The 23100-nt window shown below is 39.7% G+C and overlaps 1 protein-coding gene across 1 annotated transcript in view; it reads right to left on the bottom strand.

Moving 5' to 3' along the window:
• Window positions 1-1123: 1123 nt before the first annotated feature.
• LOC110441851 (probable ATP-dependent RNA helicase DDX23) overlaps window positions 1124-23100 on the bottom strand; it is a 33980-nt gene continuing 12003 nt past the window's right edge. The window contains exons 5-14 of the mRNA XM_021485125.1: window positions 21790-21974; window positions 14104-14280; window positions 12710-12789; window positions 10873-11098; window positions 10142-10287; window positions 7325-7502; window positions 6429-6668; window positions 5145-5405; window positions 3204-3378; window positions 1124-1916 (exon numbers count right to left, since the gene is read on the bottom strand). Coding sequence (XP_021340800.1) covers window positions 1690-1916; window positions 3204-3378; window positions 5145-5405; window positions 6429-6668; window positions 7325-7502; window positions 10142-10287; window positions 10873-11098; window positions 12710-12789; window positions 14104-14280; window positions 21790-21974 — 1895 coding nt within the window. The 3' untranslated portion in view covers window positions 1124-1689. The remainder of the gene's footprint in view (window positions 1917-3203; window positions 3379-5144; window positions 5406-6428; window positions 6669-7324; window positions 7503-10141; window positions 10288-10872; window positions 11099-12709; window positions 12790-14103; window positions 14281-21789; window positions 21975-23100) is intronic.

Raw genomic sequence — 23100 nt, 5'->3', positions numbered from 1 at the left:
TTTTCCCTTTTAATAGTTTCATCGGGAATGATCTATCAAAATGCCTTCTACCTTCACATTAAATTAACCCTTTCACCACTGTAGACCAAAATGTAAAGTTACATGGGATGAAAGGGTTAACATTTCATAGACAGTCTTTCAATTATCATTGAAATTTTGTATTAACTTGTGTTTGTAGAAAACAACAAATAAACTCTCTGTATAACAAGTAATGATGTTCGTTTTTCCTAAACAGTTGATATTCTGGAAAAATTTAGACCTGCATACTTTAACTGTTAGTATGGCCTTGTGTTTCATGATAAATAGGAAATGGGCCGTTTGGTCGAGTGGTCAACACTCCGGCCTTCAACGCAGGCGGCCGGGGTTTGATCCCCAAAGTCGTCGTACGCATGGAATATTCAGAGAAAGTGTTTTTCTGCTGCCCACACAACTCCAACAACCCAGGTGGAGTATGAAATGGTCTGGGGGGATGTTGTGGTATCTGTGCTATGGCATTCAAGTGATCAGGTGGCAGTATAAATGATACCGTTGGAAGTACGGTCCCACTACAAATAGAACACATTATATCTCCAGCACACATGCAGGCATACACACTTAGGGAGATATTAGCCATGTGGCATAGGACTAGTAGTAAGCGCCTGATAAGGCAGCTCCTGCGAATTCCTCAATATTGTATTGATTAATGTATACACTAATTGTATCATTTGTATATCTATGTACCGTAAAGCGCTTTAGAGTGGCTTATGTTAGCCATATAGGGCGCTATATCAAATGTTGTATATTATCAAAATAGGAAATGCCTACTGCCTGAAATGATGTACAGGTACATGTACAATAACTTGAATCCTAAAGGTCAATACAGTGATATCTGTCCATAAAGGTCACTCAATGGAGGACAATAAGTATTTAAAGATGGGTGGTCTTTATAAACAGGTGGTCTTTATAAACAGATTTTTTATGAAATAGAAAACACAATTTGGGGTATTCTTTATATGGTTGCTATAGGAAAAAGGTCTTTAGAGACACTGAGACAGGTGGTCTTTAGGGACAGGTTGTCCTTAAAGAGAGGTTGTCTTTTGGTAGATTTCACTGTACATGAAAAAATAAAACACTGTAGCTGCTCTGTGGTGTTTTGAGGCCTTTAATACTTTGTAATGTCTACAAGGTAAGGGTCTCGATCCAATACGATTCAGCATCAACAAGAAAGCACGGTCACAATACTTAACGAGAGTTACTTATCTCCATTAACACTTGTAACCAACAGGTACCACCCGTAATACATATTGGTCCGCGGGAATATGACACGTTAACATTTAGCTGTTGGAAGCAATCCCAATGTCAATCTTAGATATCCTGACAGGTGTAACTGTTGTAATGATGAAAAGTTTACCAACAAATAGATGGAGCAATCGTTGCCAGACAAACACACCACAAATATCTGCCGAGGTCGGTGATTTCCAACTCTTGTCACCAGGTACCTTAGCCCATTCACCACTGTAGACCATATCAATGCATGGTAATTTCTACTAATGTTACATAGGGCCTTAAAAAGTCTGTAAAGTTTTCTGACATTTGATTTCTTTACATTTGAAAACTCGTGATAATGTCTCACTATTTTTTTTTAAACTTTTGCAATTTCTCAAATATTGTAAAAAGTTTCTTTACAAAGACACAATTTTTTTATTTTGCTTATGTGAGAAATATGGTCTCATCCTTGCGTTTTTTCTGTACGACAGTGCCAGGCTTGTGCTGGGCATCGGGGTGGTTGGCCAGCTCTGGCGGACATGACGAGATGGGACTAGCCATGATAGTCTGTTTCAAGTCATAGAACACGGCGGAATTTTCCTGAGTCAGGAAGGTCACTGCAATACCGGTCTTACCAGCCCGTCCAGTTCTACCGATACGATGAGTGTAATCTGAAAAACAGATGCAATAAACTTGTTTATACTGGAATATTCATTGTAGTGGTGCTTTAGCTGTGTACTTGCACTGAAACTGAGAAATGATCGGTACTGTCCTAGCTAGTGGGGTATTGATTGCTCCAAGCCCCTTCCACCTCTATATATAGAGGATCTTTCATAAGTTTCCCTTCAAATTAGGTAAGGCGAGCAAATACGAAAAATCTATAATGAGTATCATCAATCTAAGATGACGGGAAAGGAATATTTTGCACTTGGTCGCCTCTGAAACGATGAAAATGGCGTCTGTTTCACAATGACTTGACGTCACATTGATTGTTCCTTTTTGATTGTGACGTCATTTCCTGAGTGATATGACACACGTTACTTTGTTAAACATAATTTATGTGATGACTTTATGACACTGCATAACGGTTTTCATATGATAAAATAAAGTATCTTTTTAACAACAAATACAGGCTATGAAGAGTGTTTATTAGTGATCATGTCTATCGAGAAACCCCAAAAACATGTGAGGGGTAGTCTTTAGGACTTGTCACTTAGTTTTGTGATGAATGTTTTTATGTTGATAAAGAAAGGAACATGAAGGGAAACTTATGACAGATCCTCTATTTCTTATTATATTATTATTAAGCTTGCCTTTCAAAATGTCAAATTATCCGTTATATTGTCAACCTCCGAAACCTCCAAAAAGGGAGAGTGAACTGAGGGAGAAAGTGTGTGAAACGCGACTGTTATTGCTTTGCTCAATTTATCTTTCCCTTTTAGGTATCAAGATAACTCCAAAAAGCATTCATTTGATCATGCACACCCTGCAGTTGACAGCTTATGTATTTTCCATAATCAAACAACAGTTTTTCTGTTTGATGTGAAGCTAGAACTGGATTTAGGAAAATCACCAGTGATAAATTTGGAAAATGACATTGCCATAGAGTGAAATTTGTACTCTCTTACCAGGACTTTTCGTTTAAATGATAGAACACCGTAACGATTGCCTCGTATGTAGTTATGTAGTAAAGTAATTGTGCCTAGATTTTGTTTTTATATTTTACAAATATTCTTTTTTTTTTTCGAACTGAAAAAAGCTTCAATCCCATAAGAAAAGAGTTGAATTTTCGCAAAACCACAACAAGTAACATTTGTTTTACAATATAAATGGTGATTATTTCTATTTAAACATATTTTATTGCCATTATGCAACTGGATTGGGCACAATTAAGTTATACAACTTATATACAGCCCTTTCCATAAAAAATACAACAAAATTACAAAGAGTGTCCATACCTTCTATACTTTTGGTCATGTCGTAGTTTATCACCATGGAAACATCTTTGATGTCGATACCACGTCCTGCCACATTCGTTGCCACTAGGATATCCTTGCTGCCGTTTTTCAGACTAGCCAGAGCGAACTCCCTCTGCTCCTGGCCTTTCCCTCCGTGGAGTGTGATAGCACTATACTGTGTAGTAGAGAAAACAAACTGTGTTCTTCAAACTTACAACACAGGCTTTTACCCCTTTCACCACTGTAGACCATAATGGATTTATCCCTGCCTATTTCCCACAATACTAATCTATATGATTTATTCTCTCTTTGCATTTTCAAAGCCTGAAATCTCTATCTTTTGGTCAGCCTAGCATGTCATACGTACCTCTGACTACTTTAGGCACTCTACTGAGCCTGTTTAATCATTGTAAGGAATTATTGGGTGTTAGACAAGGAGATGCACATAAGTCCTTGTACTCCAAAACACAAGAAAGGGCGTTTTTCAAGTAAAAAGGCATTGTAGGATAAGTATGAAACTTTCACAAATTAAATATCATCATATAACCAATATCTTTGCCAAGTTGCATGCTTATCCCCAAATGCCTTTTATGTACAATCAGCCCTTATTATTGGAAATAGGCAGAACAAATGATAAAACAATAAAATGTGTTAGTTGTGACGATTAAAACCAATATTTTCCTTGAGGCTAGGAGACTTAACATTACCAGCAAATCAAACTTCATACATTAAGGCAGAAATCATTCTACAGTAGTTGCAGTGGAAATTGCCATTTTTTATTTGTAAGTTAACTTTGAAAAGTAAGAAAACAAATCAGGACCTGGAACTCACTCCAGCCACAAGTGTTGAGCAAATATATGATATATATAATATACAATATTAACTATTCGTATCTTATACTTATAGCATATAAAGGGTGTCCTGCACCTTTTAATTCACTTAAGATTGAGAGATATTGCCAGGTTTCTCAGTATAAAACAAAAAGAAAGTGTGAAGTGAATATGCATTTTATGTAAGTGTACTCAAATGAGTAAAGTTGTAAATTTCAACCAAAATATAAATTAGAAAGGAAAATATTGAGAAAACAAAACACTTTTCATTTGAAAAATTACCTTAAACAACCCCCCTAGAGGGACTTAACCCTCTGTTTTATATAAACAATCTTTAATTGATGATTTAATCAAATAATTTCTGTCATTTTTTATTCTTTTAAATATGCCTGTTTAATTTACACATGTTTTTAAAACAGAAATAGTACAATTTTGGATTTTAAGCTCATTTTTATAACAGCAAATTATATTTGTGATTTACCCATACCCCTTTTGGTACCCCCAAAAACCCTCTTTCGGTCAAACTTTTACCTTAGTTTTTGTGCATGTAATACAATAGGACATCTTTGAACAAATTAAGGAGGTGAAAATCCGAAGATACCGGGGCCCAAAAAAGGACCTTATAGACACTCATCCTTTGGAAAAACCATCAGGGTAAGATCTGTCCAGGATAAGAAAGGGGTGTAGGAAATTTCTATCTTACACCCCGTTTCATGTGACGTGACGTCACAATGGCTCGACAATGACATGACGTCACAAATTGGAACTCTCCGATGCCGCACGGAAAAGGCGGCGGGATGAAATTAAAAACCTTTTACGATATATTTACCATTCACGTTAGAAAGATGTGATTAATTTTCCTGCGCAAACTCTTTTTACCAATATGGGATATGCTTAATCCGGCTGGCTGATTCGTTTTTCGTCTAAAATGCTCAGGAGCAAAATTGATATTTTCAAAATGGTGGTCAGTCCAAATGCATTTTCATGGTTTCTGAACTTATTCTGGTGGATGGAATTTGAGAAAAATACTCTTTCATGCCCAAGGGTGTAGGATAGAAATGGAATTTCCCTATCCGACACCCCTGACCATTAAAGAGTCTTATAATCTTACCCCCATCTTCTCCAGGGACTTAGCCAGGACATCCGCGCCCTTCTTTTGGTTGACGAAGATGATGATTGGAGGGTCGATGCCCTCTTCTAGGATGTTGAGAAGTTTCTTCCTCTTCATGTTGCTAGAGACCATGTGTACAATCTGTTCTGTCCTCTCCGTGGGACGACCAGCAGATCCGATGTACACAACAGCGGGCCGCCGCAGGTAGGTACGTGCCAACCGCTCCACGGGAGGGGGCATGGTAGCCGTGAACATAACCGTCTGTAAAACCACAAAAATATACATGTTAACGTATTTCCTCTATTTATAGGGGAATGTACATTTTTGTGGTAATATGTGCAGCAAGTGAATTTGGTGACTACCGTAAAGATTCGCGTGTTGTTCACCCTCGTGTATAGATTGCAAGTACTTTTTGGTTGAAAACAAAAATGAAAAAGATTTCTTGAGATTTTTTTTCTGGAAACAAGCCATTTGGATTGATATGTCTTGCCTATGCCCCGCTTTGACCATCAATGCACATATCAGAGAAACTAACTTAAACGCAAAAACTTAATGCTGATGGAGATGCTGACAAAGTCAATGGACCATAAAAGGTAGGCCACATCCAGCAGCTGATGCATGGGTTGAGATGTACTACCTAAGATGTATCTATGGTCCAAGTTTGGTTGGTCTAGCACCTATACTTTCAGTGAAATTAACTTAAATGAAAAACTTAATGTTGACACTGACGTCGCCGGGAAAGCAACACCTAATATACTTAGTTTCGTTTCCACTTCGCTGAGGCGAGACAAACATTTTAAGCTGGACTGATAGCACCAACCAGGTAGGTCACTAACGAAGGTCAACTAAATATGTTGGGAAAACAGATCACACGAAACCTAATCGTTAATTGGGCCTAACAAGGTGTTGCTAGACACTATGAGTACGGGGAGATCTGTTGACACCAGGCATTGACACAACAGGTAATTGGAATATAACAATATTGCTTTCACAACAATAACTCTCAGAAAGCATATTTACCGATAAATCTTTCACCTTTTTATAAAATATATGATTCTAAGTTGTTTTCTAAGCGTCTGCTAATCCAACAGCAATGTCATTAGAGTGTACACATAAAGGCAGTCACTCAAATAAGTCCAATGACGACCGCAAACAGCTGAAATTGTGAGACGTAACGACTCCAAACATTGGTGACATTAGCTTTTCTGTCTTTGAAAAGAAAATACTGATTTGAATTTAACTGTTAAACAGGGACAATTGTTGTAGATAGGCAGTTGTACTGACCTGTCTGTATTTTTTTGTAGTGTTGAAATTTTTCAACATTTTCTCGTCATCCTCTGCATCATCATTGTCAGGTTTCATGTTAGTAACGGGTAGGTACTCAAGAATGCGCTGTACATCGGGCTCGAAGCCCATGTCGATCATTCGGTCAGCCTCGTCCATGACCAGATAGGTACACTGATTGAGAACGAGGTAACGATTCTCCAACACATCAATTAGACGCCCTGGGGTGGCTATCACAATCTACAAACATACACGTACCAATCATTGCTATGGAAATACCTTCAAAACAATGCTGGTCCAGTTACAAGCTTTCTGCTGAAATAGACTCTGGATTAATGAGGATTTACTATTAATATCTACAAACATACAAGTCAAACCTGTATTAGGAGACCACCAGCCAGAAGTCCAAATAGTGGTCTCCTAATAACAGGTGGTCTCTGTACACAGGTTCAAATCACAATGAAATCACTACAATGTCAAACATTAAAATTGGTCTCTTAACACATGTACAGGTGGTCTTCTAATACAGGTGGTCTCTAAACACAGGTTCAAATCACAATGAAATCGCTACAATGTCAAACATTAAAATTGGTCTCTTAACACATGTACAGGTGGTCTTCTAATACAGGTGGTCTCTAAACACAGGTTCAAATCATAATTAAATAACTATAATGTCAAACATTTAAATTGGTCTCTTAACACAGGTGGCCTCTTAATACAGGTTCTGTTCATAATTGGAATATTAAGTAAGCATGTTTGACAGTACAATTACTGCTGTTGAATTTTTTCTACAGAATGATGGTCAGAATTTTGAATATCTGGGTGAATACACCTTGGATAAGGATTTCCTGTAGATAAGTGAGGCTTGTTACGTATTCTCGGTTACAGTGACCTACCTCACATCCCTGTTGGAGCTTGAATCCCTGCTCCTCCCTTGAGATACCTCCTATTATGGCTACTGTACGAATACCCAGGAACTCGCTAAACTTCATTGTCTCTGCCTCAATCTGCTGAGCCAGTTCACGAGTCGGAGCCAGGATGATAGCATAGGGACCCTGATCAGCATCTTCCATCCTACAAGCAAATTCGGTAAGATAAGAGGCTGAAAAAACATGCGTTGTAGCTTCTAGCAAGTGCAAATTTGACAGACAGATGACAGGTATTGCACCTTTGGGCAGAGGGGGTAACTAATCTTGTAAAGTCAGAAGGTAAAAACACTCGCCACGCTTCTTGTACTAGAAGTTAAGTGAAAAATTGACAGATGACGAGTCATCTAGAGGCGGCACCTTGGAACAGGTGAGCTAACTAATCGTGAAAATGATCAGCTTGTAGTCACAGTTTATAATGGCCGTCCTATTACAAAAGGTGAACAAGCCATTGGGATTAACATGTCGCGCCTGTGCCCCGCTTTGACCATCAATGCACATATCAGAGAAACTAACTTAAACGCAAAAACTTGATGTTGATGGAGATGCTGACAAAGTCAACGGACCATGAAAAGTAGGGAGCATCCAGCATTTGATGGATGGGTCAAGATTTACTACTCAAGATGCATCTATGGTCCAAGTTTGGTTGGTTTAGCACTTATACTTTCAAAGAAACTAACTTAAATACAAAAAAAGTTGACGCCGTGGTGGCAAGACAAATATCATTGCCCTGCAGACTATTTAATATCACTAATGTCATTAGAAGGGATGGCATGTATATGTAACACTAATGGAAAAAAATATTACGATATAAACTTATTTCTACAAATTTATCTGTCAATTTCACTGTCATTTCAGAGAATTTTAAACAGGAATCTTCAGAATCTTATATTAACTTTATTGACTATTTGTGTACTTTGATTTTTTTTCCCCCCCCGACTATATTAATTTAAATGAATATCTAGACATTACCTGACTATACTTTAGTGATGGGTAATTGGTTTAAAATCATAATTGATTATCAGTTTATGATAATAATAAAAACAATTTGAGGGGCTTATATACCACTTTATCACAACCTAGTTCGTAGGTCGTCTCATAGCAGTTCACAAATTATTATCCGTGGTTATATGGCCTTTGCAATCAGCCAATATCTTTCTAAACTCCATGGGGAGCATACAGCCGGTGCTGCCATTTTGGCAATCACAGCTAGCATTCTACAATTCTAGCACTGCCCAACCACATACTCATTTACAGCTGTGTAGACAGGAACAAGCGGAGTAAAGTATCTTGCTCAAAGATACAACACTATGCTGTGCCGTGACTCGAACCTGCAACCATTCGGTCATGAGCCCAGCGTCCTACCACCAGACTACCATGCCTCACAACCCTTCGGTCACGAGCCCGGCGTCCTACCACCAGACTACCGTGCCTCACAACCCTTCGGTCACGAGCCCGGCATCCTACCACCAGACTACCGTGCATCACAACCTTTCGGTCACGAGCCTGGCGTCCTACCACCAGACTACTGTGCCTCACAACCCTTCGGTCACGAGCCCGGCGTCCTTCCACCAGACTACCGTGCCTCACAACCCTTCGGTCACGAGCCCGGCGTCCTTCCACCAGACTACCGTGCCTCACAACCCTTCGGTCACGAGCCCGGCGTCCTTCCACCAGACTACCGTGCCTCACAACCCTTCGGTCACGAGCCCGGCGTCCTTCCACCAGACTACCGTGCCTCACAACCCTTCGGTCACGAGCCCGGCGTCCTTCCACCAGACTACCGTGCCTCACAACCCTTCGGTCACGAGCCCGGCGTCCTTCCACCAGACTACCGTGCATCACAACCCTTCGGTCACGAGCCCGGCGTCCTACCACCAGACTACCGTGCCTCACAACCCTTCGGCAACGAGCCCGGCGTCCTTCCACTAGACTACCGTGCCTCACAACCCTTCGGTCACGAGCCCGGCGTTCTACCACCAGACTACCGTGCCTCATAACTCTTCTGTCACGAGCCCGGCATCCTACCACCAGACTACCATGCCTCATAACTCTTCAGTCACGAGCCCAGCCTCCTACCACCAGACTACCGTGCCTCACAACCCATCGGTCACGAGCCCGGCGTCCTACCACCAGACTGTTAGTTTAGTTAGTTTAGTTAGTTTAGTCAGAACTAGTAAACTAATTGATGATCTTTTGTATCATCAGTTTATAATTTTTACCAGACTAAATACTGAAGTAAGTGACAACATTATCGTAACATGATTTACATCCACACACAGAATTTCGTGCTATACATTTTAGCCTTCCTTCTTTTACAAACAACATTAATTACGCAGTTTTAAACTGTTTTTTTCGACATCGACATAAAAAATACAATAAAAATAATTAAAAATAAACCCACTTCCAATGCATATTTTGTTGCCATATGACACTTGAGTTCAGTGATGAAAAGATTAAATCATTTGTAGATTTCATATTTTATGAGCGGTGGCCAAGTGGTTATAAGGTGTCTGCCATTCTGCTACCACTAGCCCTCTACCACTGGGTCGCGGTTTGAGACCTACGTGGGGCAGTCGCCAGGTACTGGCCACAGGTTGGTGGTTTTTCTCCAGGAACTCCGGCTTTCCTCAACCACCAAAACCTGGCATGTCTTTAAATAACCATAGCTGTTATTAGGACGTAAAACACAAACAAACCAAACCAAAAATTCCAAATTGTAAAGGGCAACCGATTTTTGGTTTTCAATTATATTCTATCATCGGTCCATCACGACTTTGTATTTACCTGACAATTTTTGGAAGTGACTGAATCCACTTGATTAGAGGGATGAGGAAAGCAGCGGTTTTACCACTGCCAGTTTCAGCGATACCAATGATGTCACGGTTCTGTAGACCAATGGGAATGGCTTGTCTCTGGATAGGGGTCGGCTCCTGTGAGAATAACGAAAATATTTTCAGACGGAGATCATTTCTAGCAACTTAAAAACCAGGTTTGCCAAAGCTTTTGATACATTTCTTACAATTGAAATTCTTTTTTGACTTTTCATTGCCAATTCATACTGGAAAATTTGTGAAAAATTGCAATTTTTTCTGGTGTTTTCAATAAATGGTTGAATTTGTCTCTAAATATTTCTATGGAAAGATAACATTGCCTATTTAGAAAAAAAATAAAAAAAATATTGATTTCTAGATGAAAATTACAAATGGACAGTTGACCTAAAGACACACTATCTCTTTTGTGAAAAGCAGTGGTTGCTTGACCTGCTTTTAACATTTAGAACAGATAGCAATTTGTCATTAATTAAGCAAAACTTACATTTTCATAGGGTATAGATGTACTACCCAAGGTGCATCTATGGTCCAAGTTTGGTTGGTCTAGCACTTATACTTTCAGAGAAACTAACTTAAACACAAAAACCTAATGTTGACGCCAGCGTCGCCGGAAAAGCCACACCTAAGTCTCACTTCCACTACAATAAAATGGACTATATCTTTTCCCATGAAACCTGATCATACCTTGTACCCAATCTTGTCGATGACGTCGAGGAGTTCCTTCATGAGAGCCGACTCCTTCCAGTTCCTGATGGGGTTAGGGATACGACCACCCTTACAGGTAATATTGTAATCCTCCTTAAATATACGCCAGTCCCTCTCAGCCATCTCTGGCAGAGATTTCTCCTTCCAGTGGCGGTCATCCCACTTCTGTTTCGCCTCTTTTTTTGCGACATTCTTAACCCTCTTCCTGAAATAACAGATTTATGAATCATTTCTGATAATGTTACAGTATTTAAACAGAGTGTGCAAATCAATGTTAAGTGGTAACAGGATCACCAGCCTTATTTGAGATCTATGATGTGAACACAAGAGAAAATACGTCAGAAACTGGAGGCAAATAACTCAAATCAAACACCTACAGTTAAGAATCAAACGCTGCCAAGTACAGAGTAGTAATCCCATCTAGGTGCTTCAAATGCTTAATTTGCTCATTAATACAATAAGGACTTAAAACGCACAAGTAACCATGAGACTAACAGTTTCCGGACATACACAAGTTCTGGGATCAATCTAGGCTTGGTTCACTACCGTTTATGGGTAGTTTCTCCTACTGAAGAAAATTTCTCTGTGCTTCGAAATTCCCCTACTTCAACAAGGAAATAGCGATTTTTCTTCAAAATATTTCCCCTATATGTTTTTCTTTAAAGTTCAACAGTTAAAATGCATAGTACTGCATATATACATTTTCTTCACATAATTTAAACAAAAATTCTACTATTTTAAGCTTAAAATTGTTTATAAATTGTAATATACCGCAAACATGTATGTCGGACAAAACATTTATCTTTTACCATCATGATGCTAGACCCTAGTATTTTTTTTTTTTAATTTCCCTCAAATCTGAAAAAGGGTAGATTCCCCTAAAACCTAGATTGATCCCTGACAAGTGTACACTGTCAAACCAACTTGTAGGCCAAATTTTCAGGTATTGTTTTAGACCACTGTCCAGAAAATAATAAAATGACAGTTAATGAACTTTTCAACGGGATTGTTTTGAAAGAAACATGATGATGGGGTTTTTCTAAACGACAGATCCTCCTGATATAATCAGGTATTTAAATGACAGATGTTTGTAATGAAAGAGATTTAATTTATAGTATCAATGTACTAACAAGGATATTTAGTTAATTCAATGAAAGCAACAAATTCTGAAAAACAGAATTGCTTCTACATGTAGTTTTTAATTTAATAAAAATTGATTGTAAGCTAAGTGGTTTATGTCAACTTAAATTGGCCTATTGTATAACATGGAATGTTCGTTGTGTATAAACATTCGTGGATTTCGTGGTTGCTATTGAACCACGAAAATAAGTACAACAAATTTGAATGATATACGTGACTTCTATTTGTAAATATAGGACATCCATGAAAGTTTGTACCACGAAACGATCTAAACGGCTTCAAACCACGAAGGAAAGTATCCATGAACATTTCGTGTTATACAGTAAATGCATTATTTTTTAATATGAAAACTATTTGTCATTTCTGTATATTAACTCATTCATCCCTGAAATTTCATAATGAACTATTCCAACCTTTGAATTGGAAGAGTTCAAATGTGTCTTCAGGGGGTGACTGAGTTAAATGTATATCTATTGATATATATTTAAAACACCTATACATTTTGTTAGTCTATAACCCAATACTGCTAGTAGATATCTTAGGCACTCGCAATGATTCGTTAGTGATGAAAAAAGTTAAATTTGACTCGTGCTAGCTGAAAGACAAATTAATACTTTTATTTAAGAGTAAGTATCACACTGGACAGATCCATTTTCACAAATCTGATCAGACTTACTTTTCTTGTTCCTTTTCCCCATCGGTTCTTCTCTTTTCTAACAAGTCGCCATAAAATTTGGACTGGTCAACTTTTTGTTGCTGTAATAAAAACAAGTACGCAACTTAAAACAGTTAGTACAAGTCTAAACTGTATTTCTTTATTTTTAGCTTGATCATGCATATACAAATTAGATATATACAAATAGAATAGGACCGGGAAATAAGTTTTGAAATCTTATAGTAATTAACTTCCTTAACCCTTTCACCCCTATGTAACTTCAGTAGACTCTACCATTCATTGATCTGGATGAATCCATTATGGTCTACAGTGGTGAAAGGGTTAATTTAAAATGAAGGTGTAATAAATGTGAAGAATACAATATGCACTGCTAGAATTTAAATAGTATTTCTAACATTTACTGACATATGGCAATATCAATACAATATTGATACAGAGGCAGAAATATATGTCAAACTTACATAAGATAGGCAGATGAAGGAAACAATCAAAACACATATTTTATGTAATTTTTTTGTGCAAATAAGAAAAGATTTCACGGTTCACCTATTTATTTAAATACACAGTTTTCACTTTTAACAGCCAAATGCTGCTGTAGAGAACATAATTTTCCCCCATATTAGAACAAGAGGCCCATGGGCCTTAACGGTCACCTGATATATTTATACAGAGAGTTGATTTTTGTTTTTAAAACATGAACAGAAATATTATTCAAAGTGACAAAAAACAAAACCACCTTATTCAATATCTAGCATACATATTTAAGACTGAAAAGTATTTGAAACTAGCACCTCTGATTCTAAACAAGGAAAATGAAGAAATTTTATCACACTGACTTCTTTGGGCCTCCCCCTACAGCCCTTGGAGGTAGAGCTGGCTCAAAATTTTCAAAGTATCAAACTGTCAACTCAGGGTTATAATTCCAATTTTCAATCAAGTCATCAACATGTAATATCCAAAGTATCATTTGCCATTATAAACCATATTAAATTTGTTAAGAAGTTGAAAATGTAAATTGTTTACGGACCCACGCTGGACGACGCACGACGCCGGACAAAAGGCGATCGCAATAGGTCACTTGAGACTATGTCTCAGGTGACCTAAAAACAGTTTCTCCTTTTTGCATATCTCCAGCACCAACTTTCAAAAAGAATTGTTTGCTCAAAATATTTCATACCTGTTACTTATTTGCATTCCACGAGTCTCAGAATTCATGAATGAAATACATTTAAACAATTCAGATGGTCATTTATTTCGTTAAAAACTGGACAAATAAACAGAAAAATATTTTGTAGAAAAAGTGGAAAATATTTCAAAACAACCCCAATTTAATAAAGGATTTGATGCAGATGTAATAGAACCTGGGTCGTGAAATTAAAAAACCCATTTCGTACCTTCATATCAATACCTCCCACTTGGCCACGGCCAAAAAACTGTATGGAGTGTTTCTCCTTGTAAATAGGATTGTAGTCCTGAGAGGTGTCGTCACCCGCATCCCAGTCAAACACGAACTTACGGTCGTTCAGGCGACGCACACGTCGTTTCTTCTTGATGATTCCCAGGTAACGCTCCTGTAAATTGCAAAGATTTAAAATTGAATTCAAGCTTGTGTTGACTGACAATCGCCCAGAAAACATTGATATGCTCCCATATAGGTCACAGTGACCTACATTTGATATATTGGCGGAAGACTCCTAGGTCAGGGTTAACTTTCACTAGCTAACAAAGTTTCGGAATTGATTATGGAAATATTGATCTGTCTAGCATTATTTGTCAAGATATTCCAGCAGTCTAGTGCTCTAAATGTAGAGTTGAAACTCCTGAAGATGTATCCAGACTAGGGCTGGAATGGGTAACTGAGTACCAAGTTGTGTTTCGGTTACTGGAATGGGTAACTGAGTACCCAGTTGTGTTTCGGTTACTGGAATGGGTAACTGAGTACCCGGCTGTGTTTCAGTTACTGGAATGGGTAACGGAGTACCCGGTTGTGTTTCGGTTACTGGAATGGGTACCTGAGTACCCGGTTGTGTTTCGGTCACTGGAATGGGGAACTGAGTACCTGGCTGTGTTTTGGTTACTGGAATGGGTAACTGAGTACCCGGCTGTGTTTCGGTCACTGGAATGGGTAACTGAGTACCCAGTTGTGTCTCGGTCACTGGAATGGGTAACTGAGTCCCCGGTTGTGTTTAGGTTACTGGAATGGGTAACTGAGTACCCGGTTGTGATTCGGTTACTGGAATGGGTAACTGAGTACCCGGTTGTGATTCGGTTACTGGAATGGGTAACTGAGTACCCGGCTGTGTTTCGGTCACTGGAATGGGTAACTGAGTACCCAGTTGTGTTTCGGTCACTGGAATGGGTAACTGAGTACCCAGTTGTGTTTCGGTTACTGGAATGGGTAACTGAGTTCCCGTTTGTGTTTCGGTTACTGGAATGGGTAACTGAGTGCCCGGTTGTGTTTCGGTCACTGGAATGGGTAACTCAGTACCCAGTTGTGTTTCGGTTACTGGAATGGGTAACTGAGTGCCCGGTTGTGTTTCGGTCACTGGAATGGGTAACGGAGTACCTGGCTGTGTTTTGGTTACTGGAATGGGTAACTGAGTACCTGGCTGTGTTTCGGTTACTGGAATTGGTAACTGAGTACATGGTTGTGTTTCGGTTACTGGAATGGGTAACTGAGTACCCAGTTGTGTTTCGGTTACTGGAATGGGTAGCTGAGTACCCGGCTGTGTTTCAGTTACTGGAATGGGTAACTGAGTACCCAGTTGTGTTTCGGTTGCTGGAATGGGTAACTGAGTACCCGGTTGTGTTTTGGTTACTGGAATGGGTAACTGAGTACCCGGCTGTGTTTCGGTCACTGGAATGGGTAACTGAGTACCTGGCTGTGTTTCGGTTACTGGAATGGGGAACTGAGTACCTGGTTGTGTTTTGGTTACTGGAATGGGTAGCTGAGTACCCGGTTGTGTTTCGGTCACTGGAATGGGTAACTGAGTACCCGGTTGTGTTTTGGTTACTGGAATGGGTAACTGAGTACCCGGTTGTGATTCGGTTACTGGAATGGGTAACTGAGTACCCGGCTGTGTTTCGGTCACTGGAATGGGTAACTGAGTACCTGGCTGTGTTTCGGTTACTGGAATGGGTAACTGAGTACCAGGTTGTGTTTCGGTTACTGGAATGGGTAACTGAGTTCCCGTTTGTGTTTCGGTTACTGGAATGGGTAACTGAGTTCCCGTTTGTGTTTCGGTTACTGGAATGGGTAACTGAGTGCCTGGCTGTGTTTCGGTTACTGGAATGGGTAACTGAGTACCCAGTTGTGTTTCGGTCACTGGAATGGGTAACTGAGCACCTGGCTGTGTTTTGGTTACTGGAATGGGTAACTGAGTACCTGGCTGTGTTTCGGTTACTGGAATGGGTAACTGAGTACCTGGTTGTGTTTTGGTTACTGGAATGGGTAACTGAGTACCCGGTTGGGTTTCGGTTACTGGAATGGGTAACTGAGTACCCGGCTGTGTTTCAGTTACTGGAATGGGTAACTGAGTACCCAGTTGTGTTTCGGTCACTGGAATGGGTAACTGAGGACCCGGTTGTGTTTCGGTTCCTGGAATGGGTAACTGAGTACCCGGTTGTGTTTAGGTCACTGGAATGGGTAACTGAGTACCTGGTTGTGTTTTGGTTACTGGAATGGGTAACTGAGTACCCGGTTGTGTTTCGGTTACTGGAATGGGTAACTGAGTACCCGGTTGGGTTTCGGTCACTGGAATGGGTAACTCAGTACCCAGTTGTGTTTCGGTTACTGGAATGGGGAACTGAGTACCTGGTTGTGTTTTGGTTCCTGGAATGGGTAACTGAGTACCCGGTTGTGTTTAGGTCACTGGGTAACTGAGTACCTGGTTGTGTTTTGGTTACTGGAATGGGTAACTGAGTATCAGGTTGTGTTTCGGTCACTGGAATGGGTAACTGCGTACCCGGTTGTGTTTCGGTTACTGGAATGGGTAACTGAGTACCCGGCTGTGTTTTGGTTACTAGTACTATCTGGTTATTTTCAATAAGATTCATCAGTTTGAAAATATTTGATATCAAAGATTTACTTTCTACACAAACAATGTACGTAACAAACGTGTCGCAATGTTTCAAGACCGAATGGTCCCTTTGTCAAGCTATGACTGAGTGAGTGATTTGAATTTTTACCTGAACAACGATGTGACGAAATTGTATATTTTTCATGTCACTCGACCCGAGACGTTTCGCCTATCGATAGGGAGCATATACACACTGCATCAGATAAGTTACAGGTAGGGTGTAGATCTCGCCCCTCCCCTGTTATGTCAGTATCGGGTCATACAGATGGCTCAGCTGGTGATCCCCTCGTTTCTGTTCATGTTCTGAATTTTCCTGATTTTGATGGTTTCTTTGATTTGTCTCGTTTTTGTGTGTTTATGTGTTGTTCCCTTTCAACTATCTTGGCATTGTCCCAATCGACGATGAGATTTTGGGTGTTAGCGTGATCTGTTAATGCCGATTTATTGTACTGGGTGGCAGATGTTTTGCGTGTGGATCTGGTGAATCTAATGTTACTATTAGGTTAGCAAATCTACGTACCCGGAAACTGTCTCAAAATGAAGGTCAATATTTATTGATTTTCCCGGTCAGAAATGTCGCTCCTGACTTCTGGTTGACAGACCTCGAAAAAACTTGTGATGTGTATATTTGCTATACCATGTGCATGTATACAATAAACTTTGAATGTTGACTGACATTCTGTTGAACAATGTATCTTATTATTATTCACCGGCAGCTATCGTCTGTGTTTGCAACGTTTTACAACAGTATATACAAGGAATAGATATTGTGTTATCTTTGTTTATGCATTAAGCTATAGTGAATTAAATAATCATTTTTTTATCAAAACAAGGGCCAATGGTGGCTCTATTTCATGGCACAAATAAAATCAGTTAGACGATTTTAAATTTATTGTAAGTCAAAATATGAAAAATTCCACATTTCAAAATTCCTACTGTCACAGGATTCCCTGAAATCCCACAATGAAAGAGATTGTTCGTGCTTATTTAGATATTAGGTAATGGGTAACGGGGACCAAGGTGACGGGTATATAGGTATAGGGTACCAAGGTAACGGGTACTAAGGTATAGTGTACCAAGGTATAGGGTACCGAGGTAACGAGTACCAAGGTATAGGATACCAAGGTATAGGGTACCAAGGTAACAGGTACTAAGGTATAGGGTACCGAGGTAACGAGTACTAAGGTATAGGTACTGAGGTAACAGGTACTAAGGTATAGGGTACCGAGGTAAGGGGTACTAAGGTATAGGGTACCAAGGTAAGGGTACTAAGGTATAGGGTACCGAGGTAACGGGTACTAAGGTATAGGGTACCGAGGTAACGGGTACTAAGGTATAGGGTACCGAGGTAAAGGGTACTAAGGTATAGGGTACCGAGGTAACGGGTACTAAGGTATAGGGTACCGAGGTAACGGGTACTAAGGTATAGGGTACCGAGGTAACGGGTACTAAGGTATAGGGTACCGAGGTAACGGGTACTAAGGTATAGGGTACCGAGGTAACGGGTACTAAGGTATAGGTACTGAGGTAACAGGTACTAAGGTATAGGGTACCGAGGTATAGGGTACCAAGGTATAGTGTACTAAGGTATAGGGTACTGAGGTAACAGGTACTAAGGTATAGGTACCGAGGTAACAGGTACTAAGGTATAGGTACTGAGGTAACAGGTACTGAGGTATAGGTACCGAGGTAACGGGTACCAAGGTATAGGGTACCAAGGTATAGGGTACTAAGGTATAGGGTACCGAGGTATAGGGTACCAAGGTATAGGGTACTAAGGTATAGGGTACCGAGGTATAGGGTACCAAGGTATAGGGAACCAAGGTATAGGGTACTAAGGTATAGGGTACCGAGGTAACGGGTACTAAGGTATAGGGTACCGAGGTAACGGGTACTAAGGTATAGGGTACCGAGGTAACGGGTACTAAGGTATAGGGTACCGAGGTAACAGGTACTAAGGTATAGGTACCTAGGTAACAGGTACTAAGGTATAGGATACTGAGGTAACGGGTACTAAGGTATAGGGTACCGAGGTAACGGGTACTAAGGTATAGGGTACCTAGGTACCTATACCTTAGTTCCTGTTCCCTAGGTACCTATACCTTAGTACCGAGGTAATGGGTACTACGGTATAGGTACCGAGGTAACGGGTACCAAGGGAACGGGTACTAAGGTATAGGTACTGAGGTAACAGGTACTGAGGTATAGGGTACCGAGGTAACCGGTACTAAGGTATAGGGTACCAAGGTGTAGTGTACTAAGGTATAGGGTACTGAGGTAACAGGTACTAAGGTATAGGCACCGAGGTAACAGGTACTAAGGTATAGGGTACCGAGGTAATGGGTACTAAGGTATAGGTACCGAGGTAACAGGTACTAAGGTATAGGGTACCGAGGTAACGGGTACTAAGGTATAGGTACCAAGGTAACGGGTACCAACTAGTCCAGCTATTACCATTGTCACGATTGTAACATATTTGTTCAAGTCTTTTTCAAAAAAACCCATCCCATAACAATATTGCTCCGTCTTCTATAGAAAAGAGAATACTAAAAGTAGGGCTGCAACGGTTAGAAAAAATACTAAGGTATAAAAATGCCACTGGGATAACCATGTGTGCTTATCAGAACCGAAACCGGGTAACTGTATTTTCTTGTGCAATGAAATACGGAGACCAATGGCTCTTTACTTTACTTTACTTCGCTTGTTCCAGTCCACTCAGCTGTAAATGAGTACGTGGTTGGGCAGTGCTAGAATTGTAAAATGCTAGCTGTTAGCGCCAAAATAGCAGCACCGGCTGTATGCTCCCCAAGGAATTGAGAAAGATATTAGCTGGTTGCAGAGGCCCTATAACCATGGATAATAATTTGTGAACCTCTTTGAGACGACCTACAAACTAGGTTGTGTTTAAGCGGTATATAAGGACCTCAAATTATTATTATAATTATTATTACTATTTGTTTTGATAAAATATGATTACTTAATTCATTAAATGCATAAACAAAGATAACTCAATACTTATGTCTTGTGAATACAGTTGTAAAACATAGCAAATTCTCAAAATCGTATTTCTGCGCATCACTACCGGTCGGAGCGCACTACTACAGGTTGGAGCCCATCACTACCTGTCGGAGCGCATCACTACCGGTCGGAGCCCAACACTACCGGTCGGAGTGCATCACTACCGGTCGGAGCCCATCACTACCGGTCGGAGCCCATCCCTACTGGTCGGAGCCCATCACTACCGGTCGGAGCCCATCACTACCGGTCGGAACACATCACTACCGGTCGGAACACATCACTACCGGTCGGAACACTGACGATAGCTGCCGGTGAATGATGGGTACCATTGTTCAACAGTTTATTGTTTACATCCATTCAATAGTAAATCAAGTATACTGAATACGTGTGTTTTCGAGATCTGTCAATCAGCAGTCAGGAGCGACATTTTTGCTTGGGAAGTCAATAAATACTGACCTACATTTTGGGATGGTTTTCAGGTACATGGATTTGCTAACCGGATAGTACTCGTAACCAAACAGCAACTGGGTACTGGGTCACCCGTTCTGGTTCGGGTACTCGATCACCCGTTCTGGTTCGGGAAGTCGGTCACCCGTTCTGGTTCGGGTACTCAGTCACCCATTCTGGCTAAGATAAGATTTGGTTTACATTCATATGTTCAATATCAATGTGTATAAATATCAGTTAATATACAGTAAAACCCCACTTCCTCAAACTCAATTTACTCGAATACCCCTCATTCGTCGAACAGTTCGTTTGGTCCCAACCGAGTTCGTACATATTCTTTGTAAAGTAACCCCGGATAAGTCGAACTGTTATTCATTGAATACCCCGTGTTCCTCAAACAAAAATTTGTCCCCGACTCTTCATGGTCATATTATTAATCCTATCTATTCGTCGAACAGGTGTGACCTGTCACGCCTCATAGATATTTTATCTGTGTATCACAGGTATCGGCACTGCTGTCGACATGTCTCGAGGCACAGGCTGCGGTCCACTCTCATTGTGCTTATACAGGTGTCGGCTGGACATCAGATAATTACAGGATTAACAGCAGTATCATTAAGTAACTGTACAGTTAGCCTGTTGTAGCTGCATGATCATTTTGTGTGCATATTTATTTTTTCCAGATGATATTTTGACATCGATGATTTGTTGGAAGTGTTAATTCACTAGGTGTGTAAAACCATATTTAGACATGGCAATATTATGCGGAAATCACATAGCGGAATCCGACCAACTTTAAAGATATTCAAACTTTAATACGTCGTAATTGTTAATTTCGTTATCAATCAACATTATGATTACAAGGATTCAAGATTCTCTTCATTTTAAAATGATTGAAGGGTTCCTCTCGTTTTGATGTTTTGTAAAATAAACGTAGCCGATTACAGTATGGTGAACTATGTCGAAACGACAAGTACGTTACACATGCAGCTTTTAATTTTATTTACTTTCTTAATACAGGTGGCTATATTTTTTCATTGTTTAGCTATTTTAAATCTTATTAAATACTGTCATCTTGATTAAACTTCTTTTTTCTTCAATCATCTGCTATCTGTGATAGGTGCAGTGCTCGTACTGTCTGTTGTCCTGACTGATTAAAATTGACGTCAAATTCGTTGAACATCATGTATTCCTCGAACTATTGATCTACGAGTTCGAGTTAACAGGGTTTTATTGTATTTTAAATCTAGAGGTAATATATAATGTAACTTGTTGTAAATGTATAACAATCACTGGTGTGAAAGTTCTTCCGACTTACTGTGCGTCGTCATCAATTCCAACTACATGTATATGTGTGTGTAATGAGTGAAGTGTATACTGACGTATCTGAAATGTAATTATTATACAATTGCAGGGTAAATCATTGATGCTGATGGAATTGATGACTAAGCAGAATAGGTCGGAAGAACTCTCACACCAGTGATTGTTAATGTATTTAATTTTTCCAAAAATTCCACCACTGCTACAATCACATACCTTGATTGCCTCTGATTCCTTCTCTTTGTCTTTTCCCTCTATAACTTTAACCCTTTCACCTGTGTCCTCCCCGCGTCGGTCACGGTCGTGGTCGCGGTCACGTTCCCGCTCCTGTCTTTCCCTCTCTCGTCTCTCTCTCCGTTCACGTTCTCTCTCCCTTTCTCGGTCTCGATCATAACGGTCACCTACAGAAAAAAATACAAAAAAATCAACAAAACCAGATTGAAACTGATGGACAAGTTATTCTGTCAATATTGTTTCTATGGACAGTGTGAAGGACGGACAGCTGACTCCGGTTTACCATCCATTACTTCGACGAAGGGAGTATAACAAAATTATTTTCTTTTATACAATGACTTAATAATGCTGTTTCAAGGTTCGCCACAAGTTTCCCAGACACTGTAGGGCAAGAAAAAACTCAACAGTTCAACAGAACAAAAACGTTTTACTAAAGCGAGGTAACTTAAGTCTCTTGGATACATGATGCAGTTTTGTTGATTTATAAAAATAATAACAATAATATAATAATACGGTAAACCTTCGGTCAGTTTGAACAAAATTAAATAAATATTGTCAATCCTGTTTGAGTTACACGAAATTATTGCCACTAAAATAAAGAGTAGTTCGAACTGTCCAAGTCAACATCGGCAAAAATCACAGCAAACAGTCAAGTCATTGATACCGAACGACGACGGCCTTATTGCGATACATATTTGCAAATCTGGAGATGAATAATGGTATATATACCTTTCTTATATTTACTTACATATTGATAATCAATTTTTAAGTTCAATTGCAAAGCAGAGACAAGTAAGTAGGCCGCAAAGCAGTGGATTTTCTCTTGAGTAATGACGTAAGCTCAGTTGTACTGATCAGAATGCGGAGGGTGGATTGAAACTGCAATTACGGGTTCGATCGACCACCTGGTCAGATATTTTTGTTTTGGCAAATGTAAAGGTAATATATCAACTAAGTTATAAATCAGTGATCGGTGGCCAGGTCGCGATTATATAATCAAACTGTAATCACAGTAATATTATGACAATACGCACGTCTGTCGATAACTTTCTGCGCTCCGTGTACTGTTGGGATATTATACATGGTCGGGGCCTAAAGATGTTTGACTGGCGCGTGCACATGTTTACAAGAAAGAAACTCAATTATCGGTGACATGTGACTTATTTATGTACAAAAATGTATGACATTGATGACAACAATGGTCGCACATGTATGAGTTCTACTTGTTATTCAGTAGTTAAACACTGTCGATGCGCAAATAGATCAAGTTTAAGCGAGTTTTTGAGGCTATTA

This window comes from Mizuhopecten yessoensis, unplaced genomic scaffold, assembly GCF_002113885.1.
Source record: "Mizuhopecten yessoensis strain PY_sf001 unplaced genomic scaffold, ASM211388v2 scaffold716149, whole genome shotgun sequence".
Classification (NCBI taxonomy): Eukaryota; Metazoa; Mollusca; class Bivalvia; order Pectinida; family Pectinidae; genus Mizuhopecten; species Mizuhopecten yessoensis.
Note: the sequence above shows the minus strand (reverse complement) of the source record. Positions and strands in the feature narration are given on the sequence as shown.